The 18961-nt window shown below is 39.8% G+C and overlaps 1 protein-coding gene across 2 annotated transcripts in view; it reads right to left on the bottom strand.

Annotated features, from left to right (window-relative positions):
• The window catches only part of CHERP (calcium homeostasis endoplasmic reticulum protein), a 102356-nt gene that overhangs the window by 30388 nt on the left and 53007 nt on the right, over positions 1-18961 (bottom strand). For both annotated transcript variants that reach the window (XM_053702900.1, XM_053702902.1), the window contains exon 15: positions 5497-5607. In XM_053702900.1, coding sequence (XP_053558875.1) covers positions 5497-5607 — 111 coding nt within the window. The remainder of the gene's footprint in view (positions 1-5496; positions 5608-18961) is intronic.

Here is an 18961-nt window from a genome sequence, read left to right as displayed (position 1 = left end):
AGCAGTCGCGCTTTCGCTGATAAGTGGGCATTTTGGCTAAAATGTTTTTAATAGAATTATCCATTACAGCCGTTAATTGTTGCATAGTAAGGAGGATTGGCGCACTAGATGTACTAGGGGCCTCCTGAGTGGGCAAGACTGGTGTAGACATAGAAGGGGATGATGCAGTACCATGCTTACTCCCCTCACTTAAGGAATCGTTTTGGGCAACATTATTATCAGTGGTATCATTGTCCCTACTTTGTTTGTCACATTTATCACATATATTTAAATGGATAGGAACCTTGGCTTCCGAACATACAGAACATCGTCTATCTGGTAGTTCAGACATGTTAATAGGCATAAACTTGGTAACAAAGCACAAAAAACGTTTTAAAATAAAACCGTTACTGTCTCTTTAAATTTTAAACTGAACACACTTTTTTACTGAATATACGCAAAAGTATGAAGGAAATGTTCAAAATTCACCAATACATTTAACCCCTATACAGTCCCTGGTATCTGCTTTGCTGAGACCCAACCAAGCCCAGAGGGGAATACGATACCAAATGACGCCTTCAATAAGCTTTTTCAGTGGATCTGAGCTCCTCACACATGCATCTGCATGCCTTGCTTCTCAAAAACAACTGCGCATTAGTGGCGTGAAAATGAGGCTCTGCCTATGACTAGAAAAGGCCCCCAGTGAAAAAGGTGTCCAATACAGTGCCTGTCCGTTTTTTTTAACAATTTGCCAAGATTAAAATAACTCTCCTAAGTTATAAACCATTAAACATGCTTATATAGTAATCGTTTTGGCCCAGAAAAATGTCTACCAGTCTTTAAAGCCCTTGTGAAGCCCTTGTATTCTTATATTGAAAATTAAGAAAATGGCTTACCGGATCCCATAGGGAAAATGACAGCTTCCAGCATTACCAAGTCTTGTTAGAAATGTGTCATACCTCAAGCAGCCAAAGTCTGCTCACTGTTTCCCCCAACTGAAGTTAATTCCTGTCAACAGTCCTGTGTGGAAACAGCCATCGATTTTAGTAACGGTTGCTAAAATCATTTTCCTCTTACAAACAGAAATCTTCATCTCTTTTCTGTTTCAGAGTAAATAGTACATACCAGCACTATTTTAAAATAACAAACTCTTGATTGAAGAATAAAAACTACATTTAAACACCAAAAAACTCTGAGCCATCTCCGTGGAGATGTTGCCTGTGCAACGGCAAAGAGAATGACTGGGGAAGGCGGAGCCTAGGAGGGATCATGTGACCAGCTTTGCTGGGCTCTTTGCCATTTCCTGTTGGGGAGGAGAATATCCCACAAGTAAGGATGACGCCGTGGACCGGACACACCTATGTTGGAGAAACACTTTATTACTGAATATGTGAAAAAAAATGAAGGAATTGTTCAAAAATTACCAAAATGTCACCACAGTGTCTTAAAGCATTAAGAGTATTGCACACCAAATTTCAGAGCTTTAACCCTTAAAATAACGGAACCGGAGCCGTTTACAAATTTAACCCCTATACAGTCCCAGCTATAGCCTTTGCTGAGACCTAACCAAGCCCAGAGGGGAATACGATACCAAGTGACGCCTTCTAGAAACTTTTCCAGCAACTTTCAGATCCTCACACATGCATCTGCATGTCCTGCTCTCAAAAAACAACTGTGCAGTAATGGCACGAAAATGAGGCTCAGCCTACAACTAGGAAGGCCCCCTGACTGGAAAAGGTGTCTAACATAGTGCCTGCCGTTTAATAAACGTTCCCCAAGTTTATAAATGTGAATTATCAGCATAAACATGAATAAAATGCCCAAATAAAGCAATCGATTAAGCCCATAAAAGTGTCTATCAGTTTTATAGCCCATATTAAGCCCTTTATTCTGTTTGTTTGACTAAGAAAATGGCTTACCGGTCCCCATGAGGGGAAATGACAGCCTTCCAGCATTAGAAATATGGCTAGTCATACCTTAAGCAGAAAAGTATGCTAACTGTTTCCCCCAACTGAAGTTACTTCATCTCAACAGTCCTATGTGGAAACAGCAATCGATTTTAGTTACTGTCTGCTAAAATCATCTTCCTCTCACAAACAGAAATCTTCATCCTTTTCTGTTTCAGAGTAAATAGTACATACTAGCACTATTTTAAAATAACAAACACTTGATAGAAGAATAAAAAACTACATTTAAACACCAAAAAACTCTTAACCATCTCCGTGGAGATGTTGCCTGTGCAACGGCATAGAGAATGACTGGGGTGGGCGGAGCCTAGGAGGGACTATATGGCCAGCTTTGCTGGGACTCTGCCATTTCCTGTTGGGGAAGAGATATTCCCACAAGTAAGGATGACGCCGTGGACCGGACACACCAATGTTGGAGAAATTCAAAACAAAGAGAGACTAATTGTATACATAGATTAGAAACATTAACACCCAATGGACTCAATACAGAGTATGATTTGTCCGTTTTTTTTGTAATACAGCAACAGATGGCGAAGGTAGGCTAATATTGTGATTTTATATGTAGTAATTATGACAGTAAACTATGTGTTTAATTGTAATAATTGTAGATACAAATTATGTGAGATACAGCATATACCCACTAGATCGCAGTAGAGATTAAGTATTGGTGAGATTGGCACCAAAAATACCTTTAAAATAGGAGCACTGAATATGTGTAAAACTACGCATGATTAACCCTTTGGCTGCTAAGCCATTTCCCACCTGGGTGCTAATATTTTTTTTTATTATTATTATTTTTGCAATTTTTGAAAACTTTTTTTTTTTTTTTTTTACAGACCCCCAAGACTTACACTGTTGGAAAGGTTAGGCGATTAAAAAAGAGATACAGGCTTCTAAGCAGCATGCCCCCTCCGCCTATACTTAACATTGTTAAGTATAAATAAAGTTGCGCGGTGACGTCATCACGTAATTGCGTGTGACGTCACCGCGCATCACGTGAAGCCCCGGCGATGCCTGTCACTCTACAGGAACAATCGCTGGGGTAGGAGCAGCAAGGAGCACCCAGATCTCCCTCAAGGTGGGAGAGTGCTCATGACGGCTCTGAGCCGTCATTAGCACCAGAGTGAGAAACTCTGTGACGGCTCAGAGCCGTCATTAGCACTGAAAGGGTTAAGGGGGGACAACCCAAAAAGTCGCTCTCAGGATTGCTGTACTACTCATTTTATGTGGATGTTTGACAATTATCTACTCTTCTAAAAGCATAGTGTATATATATATATATATATATATATATATATATATATATATATATATATATATATATATATATATATATATATATATATATATATATATATATATATATATATATATATATATATATATATATATATATAGCACCAGCTGCTTCAATCCGATGAACTCCTGCACATGGTATTGTGCAAACATTTTTATTTATTATATTTTTTTCTATGCGATTAATCGGATGATTATTCTCCGATTAATCGGATAGAAAAAAAGATTAAAAAAATAAATTCAATTTTTTTTGCACAATCTTTGTTGCAGTAGATCATCAGATTAAAGCAGCTGGTGCTGTGCAACTGACCAACTATTCGCTGACCACCTAATTGATAATGAGATTTGTTGACAACTATTTTTATTATCAAACTTACCGATTAGTTGTATATATGTATATATACCCCGCTCATACAGCGGGTTAGGGACCGGAGCCCCGCTGTAAAGTGAAAACCGCCTTAAAGTGAAACAAGGCAGTTTTAGCTTACTATTCACTTGCCAGTGTGTTTAAAAACATGTTTGAACTAGCATATATTAGGGGTGCAATAGGGCTAAGTTTAGTTTAACACTGGCACAGAACAGAATTCAATAAATACTGTATTTGTAAAATAGTGACAATTACTGTAGTAAAATTTGCCAGACTATAGCACTGAGACACAGATTGCACTGTAAAGCTGTAAACAGAGTGAACTGCGCATAACAAAATGGTGCCAGTCACTTTTCTCGCAAACTCACAATGATTACAGCACTGTTTCATAATCCTTGGAGTTTGAACTTCAGCTCCACAAAGCGCTGTATTAGCGAATCGCTGTAAAGTGAAGCGCTGTAAAGTGAGGTATACCTGTATGTATATATATATATATATATATATATATACATACATATATACACACACATATATATATATATACACACACACTAGGGCTGCAACTAACGATTATTTTCATAATCGATTTATCGGCCGATTATTTTTTCGATTAATCGACTAATCGGATAAAAAGATAATCAATAATAGTTTTCTATGTTTTAAATTAAAATCCACATAATGAGTGTTACAAATATAAACTTCAAAGTAAAACTTTACATTAACACAACTGTTTCTTCAATTTTTAAGCAGCAGAGCACAGTTTTATAATTAAACAAAACCACAAACTGTTTGAAAAGAGGTAGAACTAGAAAGAGTTAGACTATCACTGTTAATAACATTCTGTTATTCACTCTTTCAGAAACTTTGCATTGAAATGCAAACATCTCAACATGTCCACATGCTTCTGGCTAAGGCTGGTTCTCTGCAGCTGTATTTCCTGCAGCAGAGAAAAGGCTGTTGAGGTGTATAAGTAGGGTTTTGCTAATTTCACCAAAGTGGGATATTTATCTTTGTTAGCTCTTCACCAATGCTAAGTGTTTTCTACCTTGGCAAGGGGCCTCTCAATAAAGTAACCCTTGACTTCATTCTAACAAAAATATCTTGAATATCTATATGCAATGGTAAATAACCAGCTATAAGATTAGGGGAAATATCTAGTCCGCTCTAAAAATAACGAAAATATACTTATAAAGGTTGAAACTGGTACATATTATCACAATTTATTAATAATATAAAAACACAATAAAAAACAAAATCAAAAGCGCTAAGGACTGTATATCAATAAAAGGACAAAGCCTTACACATTTATTTATACAGTACATATAATCAGCAATAGCAAGCAGTACGCAAATAATTGTGCAAACAGATAATAGTGCACATCAATTTAAATAACTCATCAATCTAGGGGCAAGGTGTAAACAACAAGCTTGGCACTATATCATGAAAAGTATAGTTCCAAATCACCAAATTTAATATAAACAATCCAAATGATGACTATTATAGCTGGGTTGCACATAAGCCAGGGGTAGTTGTAAACGTATATTGTCCTGAAAAAGTGAAAAGTAGACGTCCTTTAGGCTAAGGACATAACCATAAAACACAATACCATATGCAGGAGTTCATTGGAGTGAAGCAGCTGGTGTTGTGCACAGACCAACTAATTGCAAACCAACTAATCGATTAATCGATTATGAGATTCGTTGACAACTATTTTCATAATCGATTATTATCGATTATGACGATTAGTTGTTGCAGCTCTAATACACACATATACACATATACACACACATACATATACATATACACACACACACACACAGTATATGTGTTCAAAAACAAAATCTTTGTCATGGTAATTCTGATTAAAAATGAAGTATACAAACTTACACTGGGGATGCACTGCGAGATCTAGATCTACGCCTCCTTCCAGGCGAAATAGATTTGGACCTAGATCTTGACCGTGATCTGCTGCGGGATGACCGTGACTGGCTTCCACTCCTGAAACAGATAAATACAATTCACAAAGAATTAGATGAATTAAGTGAAACCAAGTTCACTTTATACAAAAACTGTGCTAGAATTAAATTTTCCAAAAATCATAAATAATTGTGACGGAACAAGAACACAGAAATGCCACATCTTAATATACTGAAAATAGAGGAAAGTGAATAATAAAAAGTTTCAGAGACAAACAGGTAGATTACGAGTTTTGCTTTACGGCTTTTAACGCTGAAAAAAGTGTCCATTTCATCATAATGGCAGTAACGCATATTACGAGTCGGGTCGGTATAGCTATGCACAAGCATTTTAGCCTGTTTCCGCACTCAAAAAAAAAAAAAAAAAAAAAAAAAAAAAAAAAGACGTTTTTGTGTGGGATTTTCATAGCGCCGGTATTACAGGTTGTGCGGTCCGGCTAAAATGCTTGCGTTACAGCCTATACCGACATGATCCATACTGCCATCTGAGACCAGTAGTTATGGATTTTGTGTAACAACATCGCCGACACACTAATAAAGATATTAATCCCTAATCCGCCCCTCTTCAACATCGCTGCCACTATAATAAAGTTACTAACCACTAAATCCCCGGCCTCCAACATTGCCGCCACTAAATAAACCTATTAACCCCTAAACCGCCCCCCCCCACATCGCAAACACTAAATTAAACTATTAACCCCTAAACCTTACACCCCCCTAACTTTAAATTAAAATTACAATGGAACTATATTTACATAAATAAAAACTTACCTGTGAAATAAAAATAAACATAACATTAAACTATAAATTAACCTAACCTTACTAGTGTAATAAAATTAAAAAAAAACTACCAATAAAAAAAATCTAAATGACAAATTTAAAAAAATGTAACTACGAGAAAGATTTAAAAAAATCTAAAATTACAAAGAATAATAAACACTAAGCTTACAAAAAATAATAAACGAAATTATCAAAAATAAAAACAATTACACCTAAACTAACAGCCCTATAAAAATACCCCCCCCCAAAGTAAAAACACCCCCTAGCCTACAATAGACTACCAATAGCCCTTAAAAGGGCCTTTTGTAGGGCATTGCCCTATGTTAAACAGCTCTTTTACCTGTAAAAAAAATACAAGGTCCCTCCCAACAGTAAAACCCACCACAATAAAAAACCTCTCTCTTAAAAAAAAACCTAAGCTACCCATTGCCCCGTAAGGGGCAATTTGTATGGGCATTGCCCTTAAAAGGGCTTTCAGCTCTTTTTCATTGCCCTTAAAATAGCTCTTTTTCAAACTGCCCAAACCCTAATCTGAAAGAAAAAAAATAAAAAAATAAATAAAAAAAAATACCTAACACGAACCCCAGAATATTTACTTGCGGTTCCTGAAGTCCGGACATCCATCTCCATCCAGGCAGCGACTTCTATCTTCATCCCGGCGGCATGGAGCGGCGAAGACATCCAGCGCGGAGCATCCTCTTCATACGGTTCCCGCCGAATACTGAAGCTTCAATGGAAGGTAGCCGTTTCAAAATTGCGTACCTTGCATTCCTATTGGCTGATTTGATTCTTCAAATTCAAAATCAGCCAATAGGATGAGAGCTTCTAAAATCCTATTGGCTGTTCAAAATAGCCAATAGGATGAGAGCTACTGAAAACCTATTGGCTGTTTTGAACAGCCAACAGGATTTCAGTAGCTCTCATCCTATTGGCTGTTTTGAACATGTATAAATTTGTAAATTATTTATCGGTTGCTATTGGATATATTTACACATTATTAATATCTTATGTTGCAAAGTGGAGGCATCATGTCTCACTGAACAGGTGTGTGTAGGTATATTCAATAATTACAATATTGTCCCATTCCTTCAAATCAAATGTACATTATATATATTATATATTAAGTGCACTCACTGTTACAGCCACATCTGTCGGGGTGCTGCGTAAGAATATGTAGCAATAACAATCAGCCCCATAAGGGAAGAAAACGCTTCACTCTCCGGTCTTTGCAAAAGGCTTTAGTCCATCCTCATAGACAATCAGTAAGAAAACATCCCAAATGTTTCGATACCTTCTGGTATCTTTTTCAATGGGTAAACAAAGTTCCTGTGTCCCAAAAAGCTCCTAACTAGCCCACACACCGCTCACCTATTTATATCCCTAAGTGGTAGTGTGACTTCCGGTATGCCGGGACACCGCCCACACATACACGTCACAATGTCCGTATTGAAGTAGGAACAGTCTAAAGTCAACCGCATGGCTTATTACCATAGCCCCGCATGTGTAATGACGAAAAAACATTGCGCATGACGCAGAGACATTGCGCATGTTGTGTTGCTGTATCACGGACCGACACCGGAAAGCCCTATTAAACTACTAAAACTAAAAACCGTATCACATCGTAATCCTTATATTACAGACCTTTAATAATAAAAAGTGTTAAACAACACTGCAGGGAGCCCTTGATAACACTAATACCATGCTGGGACTGATATAACATTTATATTAGCTGAAGCCCAATATCCAGCTTTAAGTCTAATGCTAGACCACATAAGAACAACCAGTGGAGCAGATGACAATTAGTAAAGTCCAAACAAGAAAGAAGGAAAAAACAATATTAATCAAAAAGCATTGATAAAAATAAAGAAATAAAAATAAAACTACATACCAAAGAAATAAAAAATAAAAAATAGAAAAAATGAAAAAAAAAACAGAATTTATGCTTACCTGATAAATTACTTTCTCCAACGGTGTGTCCGGTCCACAGCGTCATCCATTACTTGTGGGAATATTCTCTTCCCCAACAGGAAATGGCAAAGAGCACAGCAAAGGGCTGTCCATATAGTCCCTCCCAGGCTCCGCCCCCCCAGTCATTCGACCGACGGTTAGGAGAAAAAAAGGAGAAACTATAGGGTGCCGTGGTGACTGTAGTGTATAGAGAAAGAAATTTTTCAAACCTGATTAAAAAACCAGGGCGGGCCGTGGACCGGACACACCGTTGGAGAAAGTAATTTATCAGGTAAGCATAAATTCTGTTATCTCCAACATTGGTGTGTCCGGTCCACGGCGTCATCCATTACTTGTGGGAACCAATACCAAAGCTTTAGGACACGGATGAAGGGAGGGAGCAAATCAGGTTACCTAAACAGAAGGCACCACGGCTTGCAAAACCTTTCTCCCAAAAATAGCAAAAGTATCAAATTTGTAGAATTTGGCAAAAGTGTGCAGAGAAGACCAAGTCGCTGCCTTACATATCTGATCAACAGAAGCCTCGTTCTTAAAGGCCCATGTGGAAGCCACAGCCCTAGTAGAGTGAGCTGTGATTCGTTCAGGAGGCTGCCGTCCGGCAGTCTCATAAGCCAATCGGATGATGCTTTTCAGCCAGAAAGAAAGAGGTAGCAGTAGCTTTTTGTCCTCTCCTCTTACCAGAATAAACGACAAACAAAGAGGAAGTTTGTCTGAAATCCTTTGTTGCTTCTAAATAGAACTTTAAAGCACGGACTACATCTAAATTGTGTAACAAACGTTCCTTCTTTGAAACTGGATTCGGACACAAAGAAGGAACAACTATTTCCTGGTTAATATTCTTGTTGGAAACAACTTTTGGAAGAAAACCAGGCTTGGTACGCAAAACAACCTTATCTGAATGGAACACCAGATAGGGTGGATCACACTGCAAAGCAGATAGTTCAGAAACTCTTCTAGCAGAAGAAATAGCAACCAAAAACAGAACTTTCCAAGATAGTAACTTGATATCTATGGAATGTAAGGGTTCAAACGGAACCCCTTGAAGAACTGAAAGAACTAAATTTAGACTCCAGGGAGGAGTCAAGGGTCTGTAAACAGGCTTGATTCTGACCAAAGCCTGTACAAAAGCTTGTACATCTGGCACAGCTGCCAGTCGTTTGTGTAACAAGACAGATAAAGCAGAAATCTGTCCTTTTAGAGAACTCGCTGACAATCCCTTATCCAAACCTTCTTGGAGAAAGGAGAGGATCCTGGGAATTTTAATCTTACTCCATGAGAATCCCTTGGATTCACACCAACAGATATATCTTTTCCATATTTTATGGTAAATCTTTCTAGTCACAGGTTTTCTGGCTTGGACCAGAGAATCTATCACTGAATCTGAAAACCCGCGCTTGGATAAAATCAAGTGTTCAATTTCCAAGCAGTCAGCTGGAGAGAAACTAGATTTGGATGTTCGAATGGACCTTGTACTAGAAGATCCTGTCTCAAAGGTAGCTTCCATGGTGGAGCCGATGACATATTCACCAGGTCTGCATACCAAGTCCTGCGTGGCCACGCAGGAGCTATCAGAATCACCGAGGCCTTCTCCTGTTTGATCCTGGCTATGAGCCTGGGAAGGAGAGGAAACGGTGGAAACACATAAGCTAGGTTGAACGACCAAGGCGCCACTAATGCATCCACTAGAGTCGCCTTGGGATCCCTGGATCTGGACCCGTAGCAAGGAACCTTGAAGTTCTGACGAGACGCCATCAGATCCATGTCTGGAATGCCCCATAATTGAGTCAACTGGGCAAACACCTCCGGGTGAAGTTCCCACTCCCCCGGATGAAAAGTCTGACGACTCAGATAATCCGCCTCCCAGTTGTCTACTCCTGGGATGTGGATTGCAGATAGGTGGCAGGAGTGATCCTCCGCCCATTTGATGATTTTGGACACCTCTCTCATCGCCAAGGAACTCCTTGTTCCCCCCTGATGCTTGATGTAAGCTACAGTCGTCATGTTGTCTGACTGGAATCTTATGAATCCGGCCTTTGCTAGTTGAGGCCAAGCCCGGAGAGCATTGAATATCGCTCTCAGTTCCAGAATGTTTATCGGGAGAAGAGACTCTTCCCGAGACCATAGACCCTGAGTTTTCAGAGAATCCCAGACCACGCCCCAGCCTAATAGACTGGCGTCGGTCGTGATAATGACCCACTCTGGTCTGCGGAAACTCATTCCCTGGGACAGGTGATCCTGGGTCAACCACCAACGGAGTGAGTCTCTGGTCATCTGGTCTACTTGAATCATTGGAGACAAGTCTGTATAGTCCCCATTCCACTGCTTGAGCATGCACAGTTGTAATGGTCTTAGATGAATTCGAGCAAAAGGAACTATGTCCATTGCTGCAACCATCAACCCTACTACTTCCATGCACTGAGCTATGGAAGGCTGCAGAATAGAGTGAAGAACTTGACAAGCGTTTAGAAGCTTTGACTTTCTGACTTCTGTCAGGAAGATCTTCATCTTTAAAGAATCTATTATCGTTCCCAAGAAGGGAACTCATGTCGATGGAGACAGGGAACTCTTTTCTACGTTCACCTTCCACCCGTGAGATCTGAGAAAGGCTAGAACAATGTCTGTATGAGCCTTTGCTTTGGAAAGAGACAACTCTTGGATTAGAATGTCGTCCAGATAAGGTGCCACTGCAATACCCCTTAGGACCGCTAGAAGAGACCCTAGCACCTTTGTGAAAATCCTTGGAGCAGTGGCTAGCCCGAATGGGAGAGCCACGAACTGGTAATGCTTGTCCAGAAAGGCGAACCTTAGGAACTGATGATGATCTTTGTGGATAGGAATATGTAGATACGCATCCTTTAAATCCACGGTAGTCATAAATTGACCCTCCTGGATTGTAGGTAAAATTGTTCGAATGGTTTCCATTTTGAACGATGGAACTCTGAGAAATTTTAGAATTTTTAAATCCAGAATTGGTCTGAAAGTTCCTTCTTTTTTGGGAACTACAAACAGGTTTGAGTAAAACCCCTGACCTTGTTCCACAGTTGGAACTGGGCGTATCACTCCCATCTTTAACAGGTCTTCTACACAATGTAAGAATGCCTGTCTCTTTATTTGGTTTGAAGATAAGTGAGACATGTGGAACCTTCCCCTTGGGGGTAGTTCCTTGAATTCCAGAAGATAACCCTGAGAGACTATTTCTAGTGCCCAGGGATCCTGAACATCTCTTGCCCAAGCCTGAGCGAAGAGAGAGAGAGTCTGCCCCCTACAAGATCCGGTCCCGGATCGGGGGCTACCCTTTCATGCTGTTTTGGTAGCAGCAGCAGGCTTCTTGGCCTGTTTACCCTTGTGTTCCAGCCTTGCATTGGTTTCCAAGCTGGTTTAGTCTGGGAAGCGTTACCCTCTTGTCTAGAGGCTGCCGAGTTGGAAGCCGGTCCATTCCTGAAATTGCGAAAGGAACGAAAATTGGACTTATTCTTAGCCTTGAAAGGTTTATCTTGTGGGAGGGCATGGCCCTTTCCCCCAGTGATGTCTGAAATAATCTCTTTCAATTCTGGCCCAAAGAGGGTCTTACCTTTGAAAGGGATATTAAGCAATTTTGTCTTGGAAGATACATCCGCCGACCAGGACTTTAGCCAGAGCGCTCTGCGCGCCACAATTGCAAACCCTGAATTTTTCACCGCTAACCTCGCTAACTGCAAAGCGGCGTCTAAAATAAAGGAATTAGCTAACTTAAGTGCGTGAATTCTGTCCATGACTTCCTCATACGGAGTCTCTGAGCGACTTTTCCAGTTCCTCGAACCAGAACCACGCCGCTGTAGTGACAGGAATAATGCACAAAATAGGTTGAAGGAGGTAACCTTGCTGTACAAAAATCTTTTTAAGCAAACCCTCCAATTTTTTATCCATAGGATCTTTGAAAGCACAATTGTCCTCAATAGGAATGGTCGTGCGCTTGGCTAGAGTAGAAACCGCCCCCCTCGACCTTAGGGACTGTTTGCCATAAGTCCTTCCTGGGGTCGACCATAGGGAACAATTTCTTAAATATAGGAGGAGGGGCAAAAAGGTATGCCTGGCTTCTCCCACTCCTTATTCACTATGTCCGCCACCCGTTTAGGTATCGGAAAAGCATCAGGGTGCACTGGGACCTCAAGGAACTTGTCCATCTTGCACAATTTTTCTGGGATGACCAGATTGTCACAATCATCCAGAGTAGATAGCACCTCCTTAACCCCTTAATGACCACAATGTACCCTGTATGTCACTGGTCATTAAGGGGTTTTTTCAGGACATAATAGCACAAGTTTAGCAAGAACACGCTATTAATGCCCTCCCTCCAGCAGGCTTTGTGGAATAGAGCAGTCTTAATGCTGGTGGCAAGACCGCGCTATAAAACAAAGTCTCAAAAAAAGGCCAGCGACATACAGGGTACGTCGCTGGTCCTTAAGGGGTTAAGTAATGCGCGGAGATGCTCTAATTTAAATTTAAATGTCACAACATCAGGTTCTGCCTGCTGAGAAATTCTTCCTGTATCAGAAATTTCCCCATCTGACAAACCCTCCCTCACTGCCACTTCAGAGTGGTGTGAGGGTATGACAGAAAAATGATCATCAGCGCCCTCCTGCTCTACAGTGTTTAAAACAGAGCAATCGCGCTTTCTCTGAAATGCTGGCATCTTGGATAAAATATTAGCTATGGAGTTATCCATTACTGCCGTCAATTGTTGCATAGTAACAAGCATTGGCACGCTAGAAGTACTAGGGGTCGCCTGCGCGGGCACAACTGGTATAGACACAGAAGGAGATGATGTAGAACTATGTCTACTTCCTTCATCTGAGGAATCATCCTGGGCAACTTTACTATTTGTGACAGTACTGTCCTTACTTTGTTTGGACGCTATGGCACAATTATCACACATATTTGAAGGGGGAACCACATTGGCTTCCATACATACAGAACATGATCTATCTGAAGGTACAGACATGTTAAACAGGCTTAAACTGGTTAATAAAGCACAAAAACCGTTTTAAAACAAAACCGTTACTGTCTCTTTAAATGTTAAACAGGGCACACTTTATTACTGAATATGTGAAAAACTATGAAGGCATTATCCAATCCTTACCAAATTTTCACCACAGTGTCTTAATGCATTCAAAGTATTGCACCCCAATTTTCAAGCTGTTAACCCTTAAAATGTGGAAACCGGAGCCGTTTACAATTTTAACCCCCTTACAGTCCCAGCCACAGCCTTTGCTGCGACTTCACCAATCCCAGGGGGGTATACGATACCAAATGAAGCCTTCTAGGAACGTTTTCAGTGGATTCCAGACCCTCACACATGCAGCTGCATGTACTGTTCTCAAAAGTAACTGCGCAGTAATGGCGCGAAAATGAGGCTCTGCCTACTACAGAGAAAGGCCCTTCCTGACTGGGAAGGTGTCTTAACAAGTGCCTGGCGCTAAAAACGTTCCCCAATGTTATAAAAGTGTGAAATTCAACTTCAAACTGCATATAATACTTAAATAAAGCAATCGATTTAGCCCCTAAAAGTGTCTACCAGTTTATAGCCCATAATAAGCCCTTTATTCTGTTTGAGACTAAGAAAATGGCTTACCGATCCCCATGAGGGAAAAATGACAGCCTTCCAGCATTACACAGTTGTTAGAAAATGGCTAGTCATACCTTGAGCAGAAAAGTCTGCAAACTGTTCCCCCCAACTGAAGTTCTCTCAGCTCAACAGTCCTGTGTGGGAACAGCAATCGATTTTAGTTACTGCTGCTAAAATCATACTCCTCTTTTAAACAGAACTCTTCATCTCTTTCTGTTTCAGAGTAAATAGTACATACCAGCACTATTTTAAAATAACAAACTCTTGATAGAAGAATAAAAAACTACAACTAAACACCACATACTCTTCACCATCTCCGTGGAGATGCTACTTGTTCAGAGCGGCAAAGAGAATGACTGGGGGGGCGGAGCCTGGGAGGGACTATATGGACAGCTTTTGCTATGCTCTTTGCCATTTCCTGTTGGGGAAGAGAATATTCCCACAAGTAATGGATGACGCCGTGGACCGGACACACCAATGTTGGAGAAAGCAAAAGCATGCCAAAATTATAAATAAAGAATAAATAAAAAATATATATAATAAAAAGAATATATAATAGAAAAAATATATATAATAAGACACAAAAAAAAAACTAGAAATATAGATACCCTATAATTATACTTCAAAGCATGCTGAAGTATGGTAGAAAACACTGAAGCTGGCAACAATACACTGTTTACCGATACATCTCCAATTTTAAGGATAAAAGTCCCGTATAGTATAAATGTCACATTAGAGCAAATCAATTCAATAGTCCAGAGACAATCTAGATCGAACAATCATAGAAGCCTCTTCATAAGAATACGTTGTAATCTAGCTGTACATTCAATCCCTTTGGGGTCACGGTGTCCAGTCGGTAGATTCAAGATGTTTCCACTTGGAGAAGTTTGGTATTTCTGTCACCCCCTTTTTGCAAGGGGGGCACATGATCAATTAACATTGTCCTCAGGCTTGCAGGTGTATGCCCTGCCTGGAGAAAATGCAGAGCAACTGGTTGATCCGATGTCTTTTTGTCTATTGCTGTCCTGATGGCATGACGATGATTTGCCATCCTTTCACGGAAGGTGGTGGAAGTTTTTCCCACATAGACAAAGGAGCATGGGCACATCAGTATATAGATCACATAAGTGCTCATACAGGATAACCTGTGTAGAATTTTGTATTTTCTCCCTGTATGGGGATGATGGAAATACATCCCAGTCAGCATACTGTTACAGGTTGTACAGTCTCCACATCTATAGCATCCTAATTTTCTCTTGGCATCCATCCACGTGCCTTTGTCATAGCATTTTATTGGATCATTGTGGACCAAGATATCCTTTAAGTTAGATGCCCTTTTGTAGACCATCCGTGGAGCTGTCGTGCGTAGGAAGGGAAGTGTCTTGTCTGTTTTTACAATATCCCAATTCTTCTTTACAGATTCTGTTAGAGCTTTAGATATAGGGTTAAAAGTTGTAGTATTATCAGCATCCTTGGTCATATCACGTGGCTGCAACAGTGTCATTTGATCATATTGTGCTAGCTTGGTTGGTGCCTGTTCGATATCTTTAACTTTATATCCACATTGTTTCAGCTTAGCCTTTATTTCTTCCTCTTGGGCATTCCTGGTCTCCATCAGTGTATTGTTGCGTGTCACTCGCATGAGCTGAGAGGAAATAACCCCCCTCTTTTGATGTTCTGGATGATAACTAGTAGACAACAGTAGGGAGTTCTTGTCAGTGGGTTTAGAATACAATGATGTAGAGAATTTACATCCCTCACTATCTGAGTAAATTGTAATATTCAGGTCCAGGAAGGGAATGGTGACATTGCTGTATGCAAATTTGAAACGGATAGTAGACTCAATATTGTTAACGGTATTAACCCAATGTTTTAATGATTCTTCTGACCCTCTCCATACTAAAAATACATAATCTATGTATCTCACATATAGTTTGATGTGATTAACCGTCAGAATATTCATAATTTTGGTCTCATACCAGGACATATAAAGATTGGCATATGCGGGAGCCATATTAGAACCCATAGCAGTCCCTAATAATTGTAAAAAGAAATCTCTCTCAAATTTGAAAAAAAATCTTTTCCAAACAGAAAGTGAGTAGTTCAAGCATGAACTCAATGGGTGGTCCCGCATATGCCAATGATTCACTCAGCATAGACCTGACAGCCTGTACACCGCCATCATGTTTTATGACAGTGTACAGGCTGTCTACATCCATGGTGACCAACAGATCACCAGGTTCCAAACTTTTTAAACCCAATAATTTTCTAATGAGCGATGGAGAATCCAATATAAAGGAAAAGGAGCATAAAGAGTCCCAGGCAGACACAATAGGTCTGCCGGGAGGCTTAATCAGTTTTATGCACTTTGGGCAAAGCATGCTTTTTGATTAATATTGTTTTTTCCTTCTTTCTTGTTTGGACTTTACTAATTGTCATCTGCTCCACTGGTTGTTCTTATGTGGTCTAGCATTAGACTTAAAGCTGGATATTGGGCTTCAGCTAATATAAATGTTATATCAGTCCCAGCATGGTATTAGTGTTATCAAGGGCTCCCTGCAGTGTTGTTTAACACTTTTTATTATTAAAGGTCTGTAATATAAGGATTACGATGTGATCCGGTTTTTAGTTTTAGTAGTTTAATAGGGCTTTCCGGTGTTGGTCCGTGATACAGCAACACAACATGCGCAATGTCTCTGATGAGCAGCCTGAGTGACGTTTTTTTCGTCATTACGCAGGCAGGGCTATGGTAATTAGCCATGCGATTGACTTTAGACTGTTCCTACTTCAATACGGACATCGTGACGTGTATGTGTGGGCGGTGTCCCGGCATACCGGAAGTCATACTAGCACTTAGGGATATAAATAGGTGAGCAGTGTGTGGGCTAGTTAGGAGCTTTTTGGGACACAGGAACTTTGTTTACCCATTGAAAAAGATACCAGAAGGTATCGAAACATTTGTGATGTTTTCTTACTGATAGTCTATGAGGATGGACTAAAGCCTTTTACCTTTTGCAAAGACCGGAGGGTGAAGAGTTTTCTTCCCTTATGGGGCCGATTGTTATTGCTACATATTCTTACGCAGCACCCCGGCAGATGTGGCTGTAACAGTGAGTGCACTTAACCTGACTGTTTTTTATATTTTATATATATATATATATATATATATATATATATATATATATATATATATATATATATATATATACACACATATATATATACATATATACACACACACATATATATATATATATATATATATATATATATATATATACACACACACATACATACACACACAGTATACGAGTTTAACTTTCAAGCTAAGGGGTTAATTGGGAGTGTATTTTCTCATCATCAACCTATTGTTGTGCAGAGGTGTATTTTTAAACTGCCAACCTATCAGTAACAGCAGGTCAATGATAACAGCACTTGCCGAAATTAGTAAGACCAGTCTGTTTCTCATTGGTCCTGTGCTGTGGATGGATTTTCCTTGTATCTAAATAAAGAAATTGGATTTTAACTCCTGGATTCAAGTTTTCTCTTTGCTGTTTGTATTTACATTTGGACTACAAGGAGTCAGTTTCTTTGCTTGAATCCTGCTATGTCCTCATCTTGGTTGCCGATTGTTATTACCCCATTGCAGTCATAAGCAAGTTGGTTGGTTGGATACGTTGATTGGCCCAAGAACAGCATGTGATCTATACACACCCACAGGCAGTGGCGGCTCGTGGGTTATTCAAATGGGGGTTCACAGTACATGAACTGGGGTTAAACACCATCTCTCCTCTTTTTCTCTCTCTCTCTCCTCTTTTTCTCTCTCTCCTCTTTTTTTTTCTCTCTCTCTCTCTCTCCTCTTTTTCTCTCTCTCTCTCCTCTTTTTCTCTCTCTCCTCTTTTTCTCTCTCTCTCTCTCTCTCTCCTCTTTTTCTCTCTCTCTCTCCTCTTTTTCTCTCTCTCTCCTGTTTTTCTCTCTCTCTCTCTCTCTCCTCTTTTTCTCTCTCTCTCTCCTCTTTTTCTCTCTCTCTCTCCTCTTTTTCTCTCTCTCTCTCCTCTTTTTCTCTCTCTCTCTCCTCTTTTTCTCTCTCTCTCTCCTCTTTTTCTCTCTCTCTCCTCTTTTTCTCTCTCTCTCCTCTTTTTCTCTCTCTCTCCTCTTTTTCTCTCTCTCTCCTCTTTTTCTCTCTCTCTCCTCTTTTTCTCTCTCTCTCCTCTTTTTCTCTCTCTCTCCTCTTTTTCTCTCTCTCTCCTCTTTTTCTCTCTCTCTCCTCTTTTTCTCTCTCTCTCTCCTCTTTTTATCTCTCTCTCTCCTCTTTTTATCTCTCTCTCCTCTTTTTATCTCTCTCTCCTCTTTTTATCTCTCTCTCCTCTTTTTATCTCTCTCTCTCCTCTTTTTATCTCTCTCTCTCCTCTTTTTCTCTCTCTCTCTCCTCTTTTTCTCTCTCTCTCTCCTCTTTTTCTCTCTCTCTCTCTCCTCTTTTTCTCTCTCTCTCTCCTCTTTTTCTCTCTCTCTCTCCTCTTTTTCTCTCTCTCTCTCCTCTTTTTCTCTCTCTATCCCCTCTTTTTCTCTCTCTATCCCCTCTTTTTCTCTCTCTATCCCCTCTTTTTCTCTCTCTATCCCCTCTTTTTCTCTCTCTCTCTCCTCTTTTTCTCTCTCTTTCTCTCTCCTCTTTTTCTCTCTCTCTCTCTCTCTCTCCTCTTTTTCTCTCTCTCTCCTCTTTTTCTCTCTCTCTCACACACACACACAAACATAAAAACACACAAATATAGAAGCATTTAGTATCTTCCCTCACTGTTCCTTTCAGTGTTCTTAGCTATTGTGCAAACATTGTTTTCCTTTATTGATTGTAAAAACATTTATTGATATGGGATTATGTGGTGAGTTGGAGAGGGGAATATCACTGAGACAAACAGACAATGCATACAATATTGTTATTTGCAGGTCATTTCTGACATTTTATAGAACCAGTGTGAGGCAAAAGAAGGGGTCAGCATGTCAGTTGTATTTTTTAAAAAAAGCAGAG

Source organism: Bombina bombina, chromosome 2 (assembly GCF_027579735.1).
Source record: "Bombina bombina isolate aBomBom1 chromosome 2, aBomBom1.pri, whole genome shotgun sequence".
Taxonomy (NCBI): domain Eukaryota; kingdom Metazoa; phylum Chordata; class Amphibia; order Anura; family Bombinatoridae; genus Bombina; species Bombina bombina.
This window is presented reverse-complemented; position numbering and strand designations above follow the sequence as displayed.